This window comes from Oncorhynchus tshawytscha, linkage group LG18 (genome assembly GCF_018296145.1).
Source record: "Oncorhynchus tshawytscha isolate Ot180627B linkage group LG18, Otsh_v2.0, whole genome shotgun sequence".
NCBI classification, from domain to species: domain Eukaryota; kingdom Metazoa; phylum Chordata; class Actinopteri; order Salmoniformes; family Salmonidae; genus Oncorhynchus; species Oncorhynchus tshawytscha.
In genome coordinates, this window is record NC_056446.1 from 46354750 (window position 1) to 46374179 (window position 19430).

Consider the following 19430-nt stretch of genomic DNA (forward strand, 5'->3'; position numbering starts at 1 on the left):
GGTACTGGTACAGAGTCAATGTGGAGGCTATATACATGGGGTACCGGTACAGAGTCAATGTGGAGGCTATATACAGGGTGTTACGGTACAGAGTCAATGTGGAGGCTATATACAGGGTGTACCGGTACAGAGTCAATGTGGAGGCTATATACAGGGTGTTACGGTACAGAGTCAATGTGGAGGCTATATACAGGGGGTACCGGTACAGAGTCAATGTGGAGGCTATATACAGGGTGTTACGGTACAGAGTCAATGTGGAGGCTATATACAGGGGTACCGGTACAGAGTCAATGTGGAGGCTACATTCAGGGGGTACCGGTACAGAGTCAATGTGGAGGCTATATACAGGGGGTACCGGTACAGAGTAAATGTGGAGGCTATATACAGGGGGTACCGGTACAGAGTCAATGTGGAGGCTACATTCAGGGGTACCGGTACAGAGTCAATGTGGAGGCTATATACAGGGGGTACCGGTACAGAGTCAATGTGGAGGCTACATTCAGGGGTACCGGTACAGAGTCAACGTGGAGGCTACATTCAGGGGTACCGGTAAAGAGTCAATGTGGAGGCTATATACAGGGGTACTGGTACAGAGTCAATGTGGAGGCTATATACAGGGTGTTATGGTACAGAGTCAATGTGGAGGCTACATTCAGGGGGTACCGATACAGAGTCAATGTGAAGGCTACATTCAGGGGGTACCGATACAGAGTCAATGTGGAGGCTACATTCAGGGGATACCGGTACAGAGTCAATGTGGAGGCTATATACAGGGGGTACCGGTACAGAGTCAATGTGGAGGCTACATTCAGGGGGTACCGGTACAGAGTCAATGTGGAGGCTATATACAGGGGGTACTGGTACAGAGTCAATGTGGAGGCTATATATAGGGGGTACCGGTACAGAGTCAATGTGGAGGCTATATACAGGGTGTTACGGTACAGAGTCAATGTGGAGGCTATATACAGGGGGTACCGGTACAGAGTCAATGTGGAGGCTACATTCAGGGGGTACCGGTACAGAGTCAATGTGGAGGCTACATTCAGGGGGTACCGGTACAGAGTCAATGTGGAGGCTATATACAGGGGGTACCGGTACAGAGTCAATGTGGAGGCTATGTACAGGGGGTACCGGTACAGAGTCCGTGTGGAGGCTATATACAGGGGGTATCAGTACAGAGTCAATGTGGAGGCTATATACAGGGTGTTACGGTACAGAGTCAATGTGGAGGCTATATACAGGGCGTACCGGTTCAGAGTCAATGTGGAGGCTATATAAAAGGGGGTACCGGTACAGAGTCAATGTGGAGGCTATGTACTGGGCGTACGGTACAGAGTTAGTGTGGAGACTATATACAGGGGGTACCGGTACAGAGTCAATGTGGAGGCTATATACAGGGGGTACCGGTACAGAGTCAATGTGGAGGCTATATACAGGGGGTACCGGTACAGAGTCAATGTGGAGGCTATATACATGGGGTACCGGTACAGAGTCAATGTGGAGGCTATATACAGGGGGTACCGGTACTTAGTCAATGTGGAGGCTATATACAGGGGGTACCGGTACAGTGTCAATGTGGAGGCTATATACAGGGTGTTACGGTACAGAGTCAATGTGGAGGCTATATACAGGGGTACCGGTACAGTGTCAATGTGGAGGCTATATACAGGGGGTACCGGTACAGAGTCAATGTGGAGGCTATGTACTGGGGTTACCGGTACAGAGTCAATGTGGAGGCTATATACAGGGTGTACCGGTACAGTGTCAATGTGGAGGCTATGTACTGGGGTTACCGGTACAGAGTCAATGTGGAGGCTATATACAGGGGGTACCGGTACAGTGTCAATGTGGAGGCTAGATACAGGGGTTACCGGTACAGAGTCAATGTGGAGGCTAGATACAGGGGGTACCGGTACAGAGTCAATGTGGAGGCTATATACAGGGGGTACCGGTACAGTGTCAATGTGGAGGCTAGATACAGGGGTTACCGGTACAGAGTCAATGTGGAGGCTAGATACAGGGGGTACCGGTACAGAGTCAATGTGCGGGGGCACCGGTTAGTTGAAGTAATATGTACATGTAGGTAGAGTTATTGAAGTGACTATGCATAGATAATAACAGAGTAGCAGTATTTAACGAGGCAGTTAAGAACAAATTCTTATTTACAATGACGACCTAACAAAAGGCAAAAGGCCTCCTTTGGGTACGGGGGGCTGGGGATACAAATACATTTAATTAAAATATAGAACAAAACACACATCATGACAAGAGAGAGAACACAACACTACATAAAGAGAGACCTAAGACAACAACATGGCAGCAACACAACATAACAACAACATGGCAGCAACACAACATAACAACAACATGGCAGCAACACAACATAACAACAACATGGCAGCAACACAACATAACTACAACATGGCAGCAACACAACATGGTAGCAACACAACATAACTACAACATGGTAGCAACACAACATGGTAGCAACACAACATGGTAGCAACACAACATAACAACAACATGGTAGCAACACAACATAACAACAACATGGCAGCAACACAACATAAGAACAACATGGTAGCAACACAACATAACTACAACATGGTAGCAACACAACATAACAACAACATGGTAGCAACACAACATGGTAGCAACACAACATAACTACAACATGGTAGCAACACAACATGGTAGCAACACAACATGGTAGCAACACAACATAACTACAACATGGTAGCAACACAACATGGTAGCAACACAACATAACTACAACATGGTAGCAACACAACATGGTAGCAACACAACATGGTAGCAACACAACATAACAACAACATGGTAGCAACACAACATAACAACAACATGGCAGCAACACAACATAAGAACAACATGGTAGCAACACAACATAACTACAACATGGTAGCAACACAACATAACAACAACATGGTAGCAACACAACATGGTAGCAACACAACATAACTACAACATGGTAGCAACACAACATGGTAGCAACACAACATGGTAGCAACACAACATAACAACAACATGGTAGCAACACAACATAACAACAACATGGCAGCAACACAACATAACTACAACATGGTAGCAACACAACATAACAACAACATGGTAGCAACACAACATAACAACAACATGGTAGCAACACAACATAACAACAACATGGCAGCAACACAACATAACTACAACATGGTAGCAACACAACATAACAACAACATGGTAGCAACACAACATAAGAACAACATGGTAGCAACACAACATGGTAGCAACACAACATAACTACAACATGGTAGCAACACAACATGGTAGCAACACAACATGGTAGCAACACAACATAACAACAACATGGTAGCAACACAACATAACAACAACATGGCAGCAACACAACATAACTACAACATGGTAGCAACACAACATGGTAGCAACACAACATAACTACAACATGGTAGCAACACAACATAACTACAACATGGCAGCAACACAACATAACTACAACATGGCAGCAACACAACATGGTAGCAACACAACATAACTACAACATGGTAGCAACACAACATAACTACAACATGGCAGCAACACAACATGGTAGCAACACAACATAACAACAACATGGTAGCAACACAACATAACTACAACATGGCAGCAACACAACATAACAACAACATGGTAGCAACACAACATAACAACAACATGGCAGCAACACAACATAACTACAACATGGCAGCAACACAACATAACAACAACATGGCAGCAACACAACATAACAACAACATGGCAGCAACACAACATAACTACAACATGGTAGCAACACAACATAACAACAACATGGTAGCAACACAACATAACAACAACATGGTAGCAACACAACATAACAACAACATGGCAGCAACACAACATGGTACAAACATTATTGGTCACAAACAACAACACAAAGGGCAAGAAGGTAGAGACAACAATACATCACACAAAGCAGTCACAACTGTCAGTATGAGTGTCCATGATTGTCTTTGAATGAAGAGATTGAGATAAAACGGTCCAGTTTGAGTGTTTTGTTGCAGCTCGTTCCAGTCGCTAGCTGAAGCAAACTGAAAAGAGGAGTGACCCAGTGTAACGGATGTGAAACGGCTAGCTTAGTCAGCGGTGCGCGCTAAATAGCGTTTCAAACGGTAACGTCACTTGCTCTGAGACCTTGAAGTAGTAGTTCCCCTTGCTCTGCAAGGGCCGTGGCTTTTGTGGAGCGATGGGTAACGATGCTTCGTGGGTGACTGTTGTTGATGTGTGCAGAGGGTCCCTGGTTCGCGCCCGGGTATGGACGAGGGGACGGTCTAAAGTTATACTGTTACATTGATGCTGTTGACCCGTATCACTGGTTGCTGCGGAAAAAGGAGGAGGTCAAAAGGGGGGTGAGTGTAACGGATGTGAAATGGCTAGCTTAGTTAGCGGTGCGCGCTAAATAGCGTTTCAATCGGTGACGTCACTTGCTAACGATGCTTCGAGGGTGACTGTTGTTGATGTGTGCAGAGGGTCCCTGGTTCGTGCCCGGGTATGGGCGAGGGGACGGTCTAAAGTTATACTGTTACAGTGGTGCCGTGACCGTTCTTCCGGATCGGATCATCCTTCGCTGGATTTCCATCTCAGAACTTCGCCGTGGTTGCTGTCGAAGAATCAGATAAGATGTTGCTGGTGCAGTTTATGGCAATATCGCATTTCACCACAAGAGGGCGCCACTAGAACGTTTTATTATCGAAATTGATGATTTCTCTGGCTGAGGCTCTTCACAGATAAACGATAACTTTTGTGTTACTTGTTTATTTGCAATTCTAATGTATATCTGATATAAGTAGGGTGAGTTTTACCAGTGAACAAGCACCAAACCAGCGTGCGTGAGTGCAGAGTTGGATGGTGAGACGTGCATTGCATGACGTGCAATTTTGTGCCGTTCCTATCAGAATAAATCTACATGACTGGTGCTACATGTTGGAGTTCCGTGTCGATGACTGATTGTACACAACGCAAGAAGAGTACTGTTACACCAGGGATGTGTGTGTTTTGGGGACCTTTAAACAGAATGTGACTGGCAGAACGGGTGTTATATGTGGAGGATGAGGGCTGCAGTAGATATCTCAGATAGGGGGGAGTGAGGCCTAAGAGGGTTTTGTAAATAAGCATCAACCAGTGGGTCTTGCGACGGTTATACAGAGATTACCAGTTTACAGAGGAGTACAGAGTGCAGTGATGTGTCCTATAAGGAGCATTGGTGGAAAATCTGATGGCCGAATGGTAAAGAACATCTAGCCGCTAGAGAGCACCCTTACCTGCCAATCTATAAATTATGTGTCCGTAAGCTAGTATGGGTAGGATGGTCATCTGAATCAGGGTTAGTTTGGCAGCTGGGGTGAAAGGGGATTGATTACGATAGAGGAAACCAAGTCTAGATTTAACTTTAGCCTGCAGCTTTGATATGTGCTGAGAGAAGGTGAGGAGGAGGGTTTATTCTCCAGGTCTTTAACCGTTTTCCAGAACTTCTTGGGGTTAGACCCACAGTGGGAGAACTGCTCCTTTAAAGTAGCTAACTTTGGCCTTCAGGATAGCCTGAGTGCACTTATTTCTCATTTGCCTGAATCAGAGCCAGTCAGCCTGAGTATGTGTGTGCCGAGCCTTTCGCCAAATGGAATTCTTGAGGTGGAGTAACTCTTCAAGATCACGGTTGAACCAGGGGCTGAACCTGTTTTTAATTCTCATTTTCTTTATGGTGGCGTGTTTGTTGACAATACCGTCTTCAACAAATCAAATCAAATCAAATTTTATTTGTCACATACACATGGTTAGCAGATGTTAATGCGAGTGTAGCGAAATGCTTGTGCTTCTAGTTCCGACAATGCAGTAATAACCAACAAGTAATCTAACTAACAATTCCAAAACTACTGTCTTATACACAGTGTAAGGGGATAAAGAATATGTACATAAGGATATATGAATGAGTGATGGTACAGAGCAGCATAGGCAAGATACAGTAGCTGATATCGAGTACAGTATATACATATGAGATGAGTATGTAAACAAAGTGGCATAGTTAAAGTGGCTAGTGATACATGTATTACATGAAGATGCAGTCGATGATATAGAGTACAGTATATACGTATGCATATGAGATGAATAATGTAGGGTAAGTAACATTATATAAGGTAGCATTGTTTATATATTTACATCATTTCCCATCAATTCCCATTATTAAAGTGGCTGGAGTTGAGTCAGTGTCATTGTCAGTGTGTTGGCAGAGGGGATCAAGCTGATTCTGTACCATTTTACAGAGGCCAGTTCATGAAGGAAGGCTTTCTCATTAAAGTTTTTTAGCAAGCGTCTGCTACAAATCAGGGCAGGTCGTTTCACTGAGCAGCCTTTATGAACACAGGCTGTAAAACAGTGATCACTAAGGTCATTAGAGAAAACACCAGACTGATACCTATCAGGATTATTTGTGAAGATAACATCAAGGAGAGTAGCCTTTTCTGGGTGTTTGGAGTCATACCTTGTGGGATTGGTAATAATCTCCAAAAGATTTAGGGACTTGGTCAGGTGGTTAAGCATGTCCCAGTTTAGGTCACCTAGCAGGACAAATTCAGACTTGGTGTAAGATTTGAACAGGAGAGAGCTACAGGCCGGTGCTGATGGAGATTGATAACACCCAGCAACAGTCAACAAAGAGATAGAGGTTGTTTGTGTGTCTCCGTAGTGATGTATCTCTGTTCAGCGTGAGAATGGAGCTTGTTTAACGGTTACCATAACAACCCCTCTAGCTTCTGATTGGCTGAGAGAGGAGGCCAGAGTTAGCTAAGGTGCCCCCTGAAGGGGGGTGTTTACGCCACTGGCAACAGTCTGCTTTTTAATATTTGTTATAGAAAGTCTGGACACCTTCCTTTTCTCTCTGACTAGAAACCAGGTTTAGAGACCACTACTCCTCCATGTCTAGAGACCACTACTCCTCTATGTTTAGAGACCACTACTCCTCCATGTTTAGAGACCACTACTCCTCTATGTTTAGAGACCACTACTCCTCCATGTCTAGAGACCACTACTCCTCCATGTTTAGAGACCACTACTCCTCCATGTCTAGAGACCACTACTCCTCTATGTTTAGAGACCACGTCTCCTCCATGTCTAGAGACCACTACTCCTCTATGTTTAGAGACCACTACTCCTCCATGTCTAGAGACCACTACTCCTCCATGTTTAGAGACCACTACTCCTCCATGTCTAGAGACCACTACTCCTCTATGTTTAGAGACCACTACTCCTCCATGTTTAGAGACCACTACTCCTCCATGTTTAGAGACCACTACTCCTCCATGTCTAGAGACCACTACTCCTCCATGTTTAGAGACCACTACTCCTCTATGTTTAGAGACCACTACTCCTCCATGTCTAGAGACCACTACTCCTCCATGTTTAGAGACCACTACTCCTCCATGTCTAGAGACCACTACTCCTCTATGTTTAGAGACCACTACTCCTCCATGTCTAGAGACCACTACTCCTCCATGTTTAGAGACCACTACTCCTCCATGTCTAGAGACCACTACTCCTCCATGTTTAGAGACCACTACTCCTCCATGTCTAGAGACCACTACTCCTCCATGTTTAGAGACCACTACTCCTCCATGTTTAGAGACCACTACTCCTCCATGTTTAGAGACAACGTCTCCCCCACGTTTAGAGACCACTGCTCCTCCATGTTTAGAGACCACTACTCCTCTATGTTTAGAGACCACGTCTCCATGTTTAGAGACCACTACTCCTCCATGTTTAGAGACCACTACTCCTCCATGTCTAGAGACCACTACTCCTCTATGTTTAGAGACCACGTCTCCATGTTTAGAGACCACTGCTCCTCCATGTCTAGAGACCACTACTCCTCTATGTTTAGAGACCACGTCTCCATGTCTAGAGACCACTACTCCTCTATGTTTAGAGACCACGTCTCCATGTCTAGAGACCACTACTCCTCCATGTTTAGAGACCACTACTCCTCTATGTTTAGAGACCACGTCTCCATGTCTAGAGACCACTACTCCTCCATGTCTAGAGACCACTACTCCTCTATGTTTAGAGACCACGTCTCCATGTTTAGAGACCACTACTCCTCTATGTTTAGAGACCACTACTCCTCTATGTTTAGAGACCACGTCTCCATGTCTAGAGACCACTACTCCTCCATGTTTAGAGACCACTACTCCTCTATGTTTAGAGACCACTACTCCTCCATGTTTAGAGACCACTACTCCTCCATGTTTAGAGACAACGTCTCCCCCACGTTTAGAGACCACTACTCCTCCATGTCTAGAGACCACTACTCCTCTATGTTTAGAGACCACGTCTCCATGTTTAGAGACCACTACTCCTCCATGTTTAGAGACCACTACTCCTCCATGTCTAGAGACCACTACTCCTCTATGTTTAGAGACCACGTCTCCATGTTTAGAGACCACGTCTCTTCCACGTTTAGAGACCACTACTCCTCCATGTTTAGAGACCACTACTCCTCTATGTTTAGAGACCACTACTCCTCTATGTTTAGAGACCACTACTCCTCTATGTTTAGAGACCACTACTCCTCTATGTTTAGAGACCACTACTCCTCTATGTTTAGAGACCACTACTCCTCCATGTTTAGAGACCACTACTCCTCTATGTTTAGAGACCACTACTCCTCTATGTTTAGAGACCACTACTCCTCTATGTTTAGAGACCACTACTCCTCTATGTTTAGAGACCACTACTCCTCCATGTTTAGAGACCACTACTCCTCCATGTTTAGAGACCACTACTCCTCCATGTTTAGAGACCACTACTCCTCTATGTTTAGAGACCACTACTCCTCCATGTTTAGAGACCACTACTCCTCCATGTTTAGAGACCACTACTCCTCCATGTTTAGAGACCACTACTCCTCCATGTCTAGAGACCACTACTCCTCCATGTTTAGAGACCACTACTCCTCCATGTTTAGAGACCACTACTCCTCCATGTCTAGAGACCACTACTCCTCCATGTTTAGAGACCACTACTCCTCTATGTTTAGAGACCACTACTCCTCCATGTTTAGAGACCACGTCTCCATGTTTAGAGACCACTACTCCTCCATGTTTAGAGACCACTACTCCTCCATGTCTAGAGACCACTACTCCTCCATGTCTAGAGACCACTACTCCTCCATGTCTAGAGACCACTACTCCTCCATGTCTAGAGACCACTACTCCTCCATGTCTAGAGACCACTACTCCTCCATGTCTAGAGACCACGTCTCCTCTATGTTTAGAGACCACTACTCCTCTATGTTTAGAGACCACGTCTCCATGTCTAGAGACCACTACTCCTCCATGTTTAGAGACCACTACTCCTCCATGTTTAGAGACAACGTCTCCCCCACGTTTAGAGACCACTGCTCCTCCATGTTTAGAGACCACTGCTCCTCCATGTTTAGAGACCACTACTCCTCCATGTTTAGAGACAACGTCTCCCCCACGTTTAGAGACCACGTCTCCCCCACGTTTAGAGACTACGTCCTCCACGTTTAGAGACCACGTCTCCTCCATGTTTAGAGACCACGTCTCCATGTTTAGAGACCACGTCTCCTCCACGTTTAGAGACCACGTCTCCTCCACGTTTAGAGACCACGTCTCCTCCACGTTTAGAGACCACGTCTCCTCCCCGTTTAGAGACCACGTCTCCTCCATGTTTAGAGACCACGTCTCCTCCACGTTTAGAGACCACGTCTCCTCCATGTTTAGAGACCACGTCTCCTCCATGTTTAGAGACCACGTCTCCTCCACGTTTAGAGACCACGTGTCCTCCAGGTTTAGAGACCACGTGTCCTCCATGTTTAGAGACCACGTCTCCCCCACGTTTAGAGACCACGTGTCCTCCACGTTTAGAGACCATGTGTCCTCCACGTTTAGAGACCACTACTCCTCCATGTTTAGAGACCACTACTCCTCCATGTTTAGAGACCACGTCTCCCCCACGTTTAGAGACCACGTCTCCTCCACGTTTAGAGACCACGTCTCCCCCATGTTTAGAGACCACGTCTCCTCCACGTTTAGAGACCACGTCTCCTCCACGTTTAGAGACCACGTCTCCTCCATGTTTAGAGACCACGTCTCCTCCACGTTTAGAGACCACGTCTCCTCCATGTTTAGAGACCACGTCTCCCCCACGTTTAGAGACCACGTCTCCCCCACGTTTAGAGACCACGTCTCCCCCACGTTTAGAGACCATGGATCCCTGTTAGTTCCTGTAAAGGCAGCAGCTACTCTTCCTGGGGTTTATTATGGATCCCTATTAGTTCCTGCCAAGGCAGCGGCTACTCTTCCTGGGGTTTATTATGGATCCCCATTAGTTCCTGCCAAGACAGCAGCTACTCTTCCTGGGGTTTATTATGGATCCCCATTAGTTCCTGCCAAGGCAGCAGCTACTCTTCCTGGGGTTTATTATGGATCCCCATTAGTTCCTGCCAAGGCAGCAGCTACTCTTCCTGGGGTTTATTATGGATCCCCATTAGTTCCTGCCAAGGCAGCAGCTACTCTTCCTGGGGTTTATTATGGATCCCCATTAGTTCCTGCCAAGGCAGCAGCTACTCTTCCTGGGTTTTATTATGGATCCCCATTAGTTCCTGCCAAGGCAGCAGCTACTCTTCCTGGGGTATATTATGGATCCCCATTAGTTCCTGCCAAGTCAGCAGCTACTCTTCCTGGGGTTTATTATGGATCCCCATTAGTTCCTGCCAAGGCAGCAGCTACTCTTCCTGGGGTATATTATGGATCCCCATTAGTTCCTGCCAAGTCAGCAGCTACTCTTCCTGGGGTATATTATGGATCCCCATTAGTTCCTGCCAAGTCAGCAGCTACTCTTCCTGGGGTTTATTATGGATCCCCATTAGTTCCTGCCAAGGCAGCAGCTACTCTTCCTGGGGTATATTATGGATCCCCATTAGTTCCTGCCAAGTCAGCAGCTACTCTTCCTGGGGTTTATTAAAGATCCCCATTAGTTCCTGCCAAGGCAGCAGCTACTCTTCCTGGGGTTTATTATGGATCCCCATTAGTTCCTGCGAAGGCAGCAGCTACTCTTCCTGGGGTTTATTATGGATCCCCATTAGTTCCTGCCAAGGCAGCAGCTACTCTTCCTGGGGTTTATTATGGATCCCCATTAGTTCCTGCCAAGTCAGCAGCTACTCTTCCTGGGGTTTATTATGGATCCCCATTAGTTCCTGCCAAGGCAGCAGCTACTCTTCCTGGGGTTTATTATGGATCCCCATTAGTTCCTGCCAAGGCAGCAGCTACTCTTCCTGGGGTTTATTATGGATCCCCATTAGTTCCTGCCAAGTCAGCAGCTACTCTTCCTGGGGTTTATTATGGATCCCCATTAGTTCCTGCAGCAGCTACTCTTCCTGGGGTTTATTATGGATCCCCATTAGTTCCTGCCAAGTCAGCAGCTACTCTTCCTGGGGTATATTATGGATCCCCATTAGTTCCTGCCAAGTCAGCAGCTACTCTTCCTGGGGTCCAGCAAAATTAAAGCAGTTATGCATTTTAAAACATTACAATACAATCATAACAGATTTCACAACACAGTAAGTGTGTGCCCTCTACTCTACTACCACATATCTATAACACAAAATCCATGTGTACATGTCTGTATTGTACGTGTGTTATCATGTTTGTGTTACTTCACAGTCCCCGCTGTTCCATAAGATGTATTCGCATCAGTTATTTGATGTGGAATAGAGTTCCATGTTGTCTTGGCTCTATGTAGTACTGTGCACCTCCCATAGTCTGTTCTGGACTTGGGGACTGTAAAGAGACCTCTGGTGGCATGTCTAGTGGGAGCCAGGAGAGATTGAAATGCATATTATTAATATTAGCTCTGTGTACATCCAAGTGTCAGCCGTGCTGCCCTGTTCTGAGCCATTTGTAATTTTCCTAAGTCCCTTTTTGTGGCACCTGCCCACACGACTGAACAGTAGTCCAGGTGTGACAAAACTAGGGCCTGTAGGACCTGCCTTGTTGATAGTGCTGTTAAGAAGGTAGAAACTAGGGCCTAGGACCTGCCTTGTTGATAGTGCTGTTAAGAAGGTAGAAACTAGGGCCTGTAGGACCTGCCTTGTTGATAGTGCTGTTAAGAAGGTAGAAACTAGGGCCTGTAGGACCTGCCTTGTTGATAGTGCTGTTAAGAAGGTAGAAACTAGGGCCTAGGACCTGCCTTGTTGATAGTGATGTTAAGAAGGTAGAAACTAGGGCCTGTAGGACCTGCCTTGTTGATGGTGTTGTTAAGAAGGTAGAAACTAGGGCCTGTAGGACCTGCCTTGTTGATAATGTTTTTAAGAAGGTAGAAACTAGGGCCTGTAGGACCTGCCTTGTTGATAGTGCTGTTAAGAAGGTAGAAACTAGGGCCTGTAGGACCTGCCTTGTTGATAGTGCTGTTAAGAATTTAGAAACTAGGGCCAGTAGGACCTGCCTTGTTGATAATGTTGTTAAGAAGGCAGAGCAGCGCTTCATTATGGACAGACTTCTCCCCATCTTAGCTACTGTTGTATCAATATATTTTGACCCTGAATGTACAACATTTAGTTGAGGTTTAGTGAATGATTTGTCACAAATGCAAATGCTTTTAGTTGTTAAATATTTAACTAAATGAACCATGTCTCTCCCTGTCTGTGTGTAGGTAGGTTCCGTCTGATAGATGAAGACAGAGACGTTAGGGACCCCATCCAGTATTTCTCCTCGGTGGAGGAAGTGGCCGGAATGTTCCCTGACCGCGTCTTCGCCATGGAAACTATCAGCTTCACTGTCAAGGTCAGGGGTGAAGGAGCTTCAGTCAGCTCTACTCTGTCTATTTCATCTATACATCACAAACCCTGCTCTGTGTGTGTGTGTGTGTGTGTGTGTGTGTGTGTGTGTGTGTGTGTGTGTGTGTGTGTGTGTGTGTGTGTGTGTGTGTGTGTGTGTGTGTGTGTGTGTGTGTGTGTGTGTGTGTGTGTGTGTGTAGGTTCTGTCAGGGAGTTCAGTGAGGACAGTGAGTCGTACAGTGTGGTGCTGCAGCCTGGTGATGAGCTGTCACTCACGGGAAAGGCAGAGTTTCTCACAGCCACGCCCACCACGGAGAAGACTGGACTGAGCGCGCTCCTGAGACGCCTGGGGAAGACCCCCCGCAGTAAGACCCACACACCACTCCACACCCTGAGCTCTCTCTCTGTTTCACACCACACCCTGAGCTCTCTCTCTGTTTCATACCACACCCTGAGCTCTCTCTCTGTTTCACACCACACCCTGAGCTCTCACTTTGTTTCATACCACACCCTGAGCTCTCTCTCTGTTTCATACCACACCCTGAGCTCTCTCTCTGTTTCACACCACACCCTGAGCTCTCTCTCTGTTTCACACCACACCCTGAGCTCTCTCTCTGTTTCACACCACACCCTGAGCTCTCTCTCTGTTTCACACCACACCCTGAGCTCTCTCTCTGTTTCACACCACACCCTGAGCTCTCTCTCTGTTTCACACCACACCCTGAGCTCTCTCTCTCTGTTTCACACCACACCCTGAGCTCTCTCTCTGTTTCATACCACACCCTGAGCTCTCTCTCTGTTTCACACCACACCCTGAGCTCTCTCTCTGTTTCATACCACACCCTGAGCTCTCTCTCTGTTTCACACCACACCCTGAGCTCTCTCTCTGTTTCACACCACACCCTGAGCTCTCTCTCTGTTTCACACCACACCCTGAGCTCTCTCTCTGTTTCACACCACACCCTGAGCTCTCTCTCTGTTTCACACCACACCCTGAGCTCTCACTTTGTTTCATACCACACCCTGAGCTCTCTCTCTGTTTCACACCACACCCTGAGCTCTCTCTCTGTTTCACACCACACCCTGAGCTCTCTCTCTGTTTCACACCACACCCTGAGCTCTCTCTCTGTTTCACACCACACCCTGAGCTCTCTCTCTGTTTCACACCACACCCTGAGCTCTCTCTCTGTTTCACACCACACCCTGAGCTCTCTCTCTGTTTCACACCACACCCTGAGCTCTCTCTCTGTTTCACACCACACCCTGAGCTCTCTCTCTGTTTCACACCACACCCTGAGCTCTCTCTCTGTTTCATAACACACCCTGAGCTCTCTCTCTGTTTCATACCACACCCTGTGCTCTCTCTCTGTTTCATACCACACCCTGAGCTCTCACTTTGTTTCAGGTAAAACTCCATGTTTGGTGTGCATGAACCATCGGACCAATCAGAGCATCTCTCTGCCCTTCGCCTGCCGAGGACGGTTCTGCACGCGCTCCCCTCTGGAGCAGGGCATGCTGGGAGCTGACCACACGGTGCGCAGCATCATCGAAAGGGTCCGACTTCCTGTTAATGTTACCGTGCCGACCAGACCACCACGGAACCCCTACGACCGCCACGTGGTGAGACATCAAATCAAATGTTATTTGTCACATGCTTTGTAAACAACAGGTGGAGACTAACAGTGAAATGCTTACTTACGGGCCCTTCCCAACAATGCAGAGAGAAAGAGTGTTGAGAAAAGTAATAACACTTAACATTATCTTGGCTACATGGGGAACCAGTAACGAGCGTATGTGAAGAGTCAAAAAAGTACAAAAAGAGTCAATGCAAATGGTCCTGTTAACTATTTAACTAACTATTTAGCAGTCTTATGGCTTGGGGTTAGAAGTTGTTCAGGCTCCTGTTGGTTCCAGCTTGCCATGCGGTAGCAGAGAGAACTGTCTATGGCTGGTGTCTGTATTCTTTGACAATTTTTAGGGCCTTGGTCTGACACAGTGTGTTATATAGGTCCTAGATGGCAGGGAGCTTGGCCCCAGTGATGGACTGGGCCGTATACACTACCCTCTGTAGTGCCTTGTGGTCGAAGCGGTGATGCAGCCAGCCAATATTCTCCAAAAATGTCTTCTTCAACTTAAAAAGTAGCTACAAATATTTAAATGTAAAAAAAAACATAAAATAAATAGTTTAAACCTTGACGTTATTGAAAAACCATCTGTGGCTATTTCCAAATACCTGGTATACAGTATACTGCCCAAGACTAGTTTGGACCATGATAGATCCTTAGTGATGTGGTCGCCAATGGACTCTCAACCCGCTCCACAACAGTCCCGTTGATGTGGATGGGGGTTGCTCGGCCCTCCATTTTCTATTGTCAACAATCAGCTCCTTTGTCTTGCTAACGATAAGGGAGAGGTAGTTGTCCTGGCACCACATAGCCAGGTCTCTGATCTCCTCCATATAGGCTGTCTCATCGTTGTCTGTGATCAGGCCTACCACTGTTGGGTCGTCAGAAAACGTAATGATGGTGTTGGAGTCGTGCATGGCCACTCAGTCGTGGGTGAACAGGGAATACAGGAGGGGACTAAGTACACACCCCTGAAGGGCCCCAGTGTTGAGGATCATCGTGGTGGATGTGTTGTTGCCTACCCTTACCACCTGGTGGTGGCCTGTCAGGAAGTCCAGGATCCAGTTGCAGAGGGAGGTGTTTAGTCCCAGGATCCTTAGCTTGGTGATGCGCTTTGAGGGCACTATGGTGTTGAACGCTGAGCTGTAGTCAATGAACAGCATTCTCACATAGGTGTTCCTTTTGTCCAGGTGGGAAAGGGCAGTGTGGAGTGGAATAGAGACTGAGTCATCTGTGGATCTGTTTGGGCGGTATGCAAATTGGAGTGGGTCTAGGGTTTCTGGGATAATGGTGTTGATGTGAGACATGACCAGCATTTCAAAGCACTTCATGGCAACAGACGTGAGTGCTACGGGCCGGTCGTCATTTAGGCAGGTTACCTTAGTGTTCTTGGGCAAAGGGACTATGGTGGTCTGCTTGAAACATGTTGGTATTACAGACTCAGATAGGGAGAGGTTGAAAATGTCACTGAAGACACTTGCCAGCTAGTCAGTGCTCTGAGTACACATCCTGGTAACCCATCTGGTCCCAAGGCCTTGTGAATGTTATGGATGATAACATGTTCTGTACTGTAGGGGACTAACTGTGTTCTGTACTGTAGGGGACTAACTGTGTAACTGTGTTCTGTACTGTAGATGACTAACTGTGTAACTGTGTTCTGTACTGTAGATTACTAACTGTGTAACTGTGTTCTGTACTGTAGGGGACTAACTGTGTTCTGTACTGTAGGGGACTAACTGTGTAACTGTGTTCTGTACTGTAGATGACTAACTGTGTAACTGTGTTCTGTACTGTAGATGACTAACTGTGTAACTGTGTTCTGTACTGTAGGGGACTAACTGTGTTCTGTACTGTAGGGGACTAACTGTGTAACTGTGTTCTGTACTGTAGATGACTAACTGTGTTCTGTATTGTAGGGGACTAACTGTGTTCTGTACTGTAGGGGACTAACTGTGTTCTGTACTGTAGGTGACTAACTGTGTTCTGTACTGTAGGTGACTAACTGTGTTCTGTACTGTAGGTGACTAACTGTGTTCTGTACTGTAGCTGACTAACTGTGTTCTCTACTGTAGGGGACTAACTGTGTTCTGTACTGTAGGTGACTAACTGTGTTCTGTACTGTAGGTGACTAACTGTGTTCTGTACTGTAGGTGACTAACTGTGTTCTGTACTGTAGGTGACTAACTGTGTTCTGTACTGTAGATGACTAACTGTGTTCTGTACTGTAGATGACTAACTGTGTTCTGTACTGTAGATGACTAACTGTGTTCTGTACTGTAGGTGACTAAGTGTGTAACTGTGTTCTGTACTGTAGGGGACTAACTGTGTTCTGTACTGTAGATGACTAACTGTGTTCTGTACTGTAGGTGACTAACTGTGTAACTGTGTTCTGTACTGTAGGGGACTAACTGTGTTCTGTACTGTAGGTGACTAACTGTGTTCTGTACTGTAGGTGACTAACTGTGTTCTGTTCTGAAGGTGACTAACTGTGTAACTATGTTCTGTACTCTAGTTGACTAACTGTGTAACAGTGTTCTGTCCTGTAGATGACGAATTATGTTCTGTACTGTAGGTGACTAACTGTGTTCTGCACTGTAGGTGACTAACTGTGTTCTGCACTGTAGGTGACTAACTGTGTTCTGCACTGTAGGTGAATAACTGTGTTCTGTACTGTAGATGACTAACTGTGTTCTGTACTGTAGATGACTAACTGTGTTCTGTACTGTAGGTGACTAACTGTGTGCTGTACAGTAGATGACTAACTGTGGTCTGTACTGTAGGGAACTAACTGTGTAACTCTGTTCTGTACTGTAGGTGAATAACTGGGTTCTGTACTCTAGATGACTAACTGTGTTCTGTACTATAGGGGACTAACTGTGTTCTGTACTATAGGGGACTAACTGTGTTCTGTACTGTAGATGACTAACTGTGTTCTGTACTGTAGGTGACTGTGGTCTGTACTGTAGGTGACTAACTGTGTAACTGTGTTCTGTACTGTAGGGGACTAACTGTGTAACTGTGTTCTGTACTGTAAGGGACTAACTGTGTTCTGTACTGTAGGGGACTAACTGTGTAACTGTGTTCTGTACTGTAGATGACTAACTGTGTTCTGTATTGTAGGGGACTAACTGTGTTCTGTACTGTAGGCGACTGACTGTGTAACTGTGTTCTGTACTGTAGGTGACTAACTGTGTAACTGTGTTCTGTACTGTAGGTGACTAACTGTGTTCTGTACTGTAGGTGGCTAACTGTGTTCTGTACTGTAGGTGACTAACTGTGTAACTGTGTTCTATACTGTAGGTGACTCACTGTGTTCTGTACTGTAGATGACTAACTCTGTTCTGTACTGTAGGTGACTAACTGTGTAACAGTGTTCTATACTGTAGGTGACTAACTGTGTTCTGTACTGTAGATGACTAATTGTGTTCTTTACTGTAGGTGACTAACTTTGTTCTGTACTGTAGGTGACTAACTGTGTAACTTTTTTCTGAACTGTAGGTGACTAACTGTGTTTTGTACTGTAGGCGACTGACTGTGTAACTGTGTTCTGTACTGTAGGTGACTAACTGTGTAACTGTGTTCTGTACTGTAGGTGTCTAACTGTGTAACTGTGTTCTGTATTGTAGGCGACTGACTGTGTAACTGTGTTCTGTACTGTAGGGGACTAACTTTGTTCGGTACTGTAGGTGAGTAACTGTGTTCTGTACTGTAGATGACTAACTGTGTTCTGTACTGTAGGTGACTAACTGTGGTCTGTACTGTAGATGAATAACTGTGTTCTGTACTGTAGTTGACTGTGGTCTGTACTGTAGGGGACTAACTGTGTAACTCTGTTCTGTACTGTAGGGGACTAACTGTGTTCTGTACTGTAGGGGAGTAACTGTGTAACTGTGTTCTGTACTGTAGGTGAATAACTGGGTTCTGTACTGTAGATGACTAACTGTGTTCTGTACTATAGGGGACTAACTGTGTTCTGTACTGTAGATGACTAACTGTGTTCTGTACTGTAGGTGACTGTGGTCTGTACTGTAGGTGACTAACTGTGTAACTGTGTTCTGTACTGTAGGGGACTAGCTGTGTTCTGTACTGTAGGGGACTAACTGTGTTCTGTACTGTAGGGGACTAACTGTGTAACTGTGTTCTGTACTGTAGGTGACTAACTGTGTTCTGTACTGTAGGTGGCTAACTGTGTTCTGTACTGTAGGTGATTAACTGTGTTCTGTACTGTAGATTAATAACTGTGTGCTCTACTGTAGGTGACTAACTGTGTTCTGTACTGTAGATGACTGTGTTCTGTACTGTAGGTGACTAACTGTGTAACTCTGTGTTCTGTACTGTAGGTGGCTAACTGTGTTCTGTACTGTAGGTGACTAACTGTGTAACTGTGTTCTATACTGTAGGTGACTCACTGTGTTCTGTACTGTAGATGACTAACTCTGTTCTGTACTGTAGGTGACTAACTGTGTAACAGTGTTCTATACTGTAGGTGACTAACTGTGTTCTGTACTGTAGATGACTAATTGTGTTCTATACTGTAGGTGGCTAACTGTGTTCTGTACTGTAGGTGACTAACTGTGTAACTGTGTTCTGTAGGTGACTAACTGTGTAACTGTGTTCTGTACTGTAGGTCACTAACTTTGTTCTGTACTGTAGGTGACTGACTGTGTAACTGTGTTCTGTACTGTAGGTGACTAACTGTGTAACTGTGTTCTGTACTGTAGGTGACTGACTGTTTAACTGTGTTCTGTACTGTAGGTGACTAACTGTGTTCTGTACTGTCGTTGACTGACTGTGTTACTGTGTTCTGTACTGTAGGTGACTGACTGTGTAACTGTGTTCTGTACTGTAGGTGACTGACTGTGTAACTGTGTTCGGTACTGTAGGTGACTAACTGTGTTCTGTACTGTATATGACTAACTGTGTTCTGTACTGTAGGGGACTAACTG

General features: G+C 45.8%; 1 protein-coding gene across 1 annotated transcript in view; it reads left to right on the top strand.

Moving 5' to 3' along the window:
* gareml (GRB2 associated, regulator of MAPK1-like) overlaps window positions 1-19430 on the top strand; it is a 65457-nt gene that overhangs the window by 10599 nt on the left and 35428 nt on the right. Inside the window, exons 3-5 of the mRNA XM_042301153.1 lie at window positions 12736-12873; window positions 13060-13224; window positions 14265-14479. Of these exons, the coding sequence (XP_042157087.1) occupies window positions 12736-12873; window positions 13060-13224; window positions 14265-14479 (518 nt within the window). The remainder of the gene's footprint in view (window positions 1-12735; window positions 12874-13059; window positions 13225-14264; window positions 14480-19430) is intronic.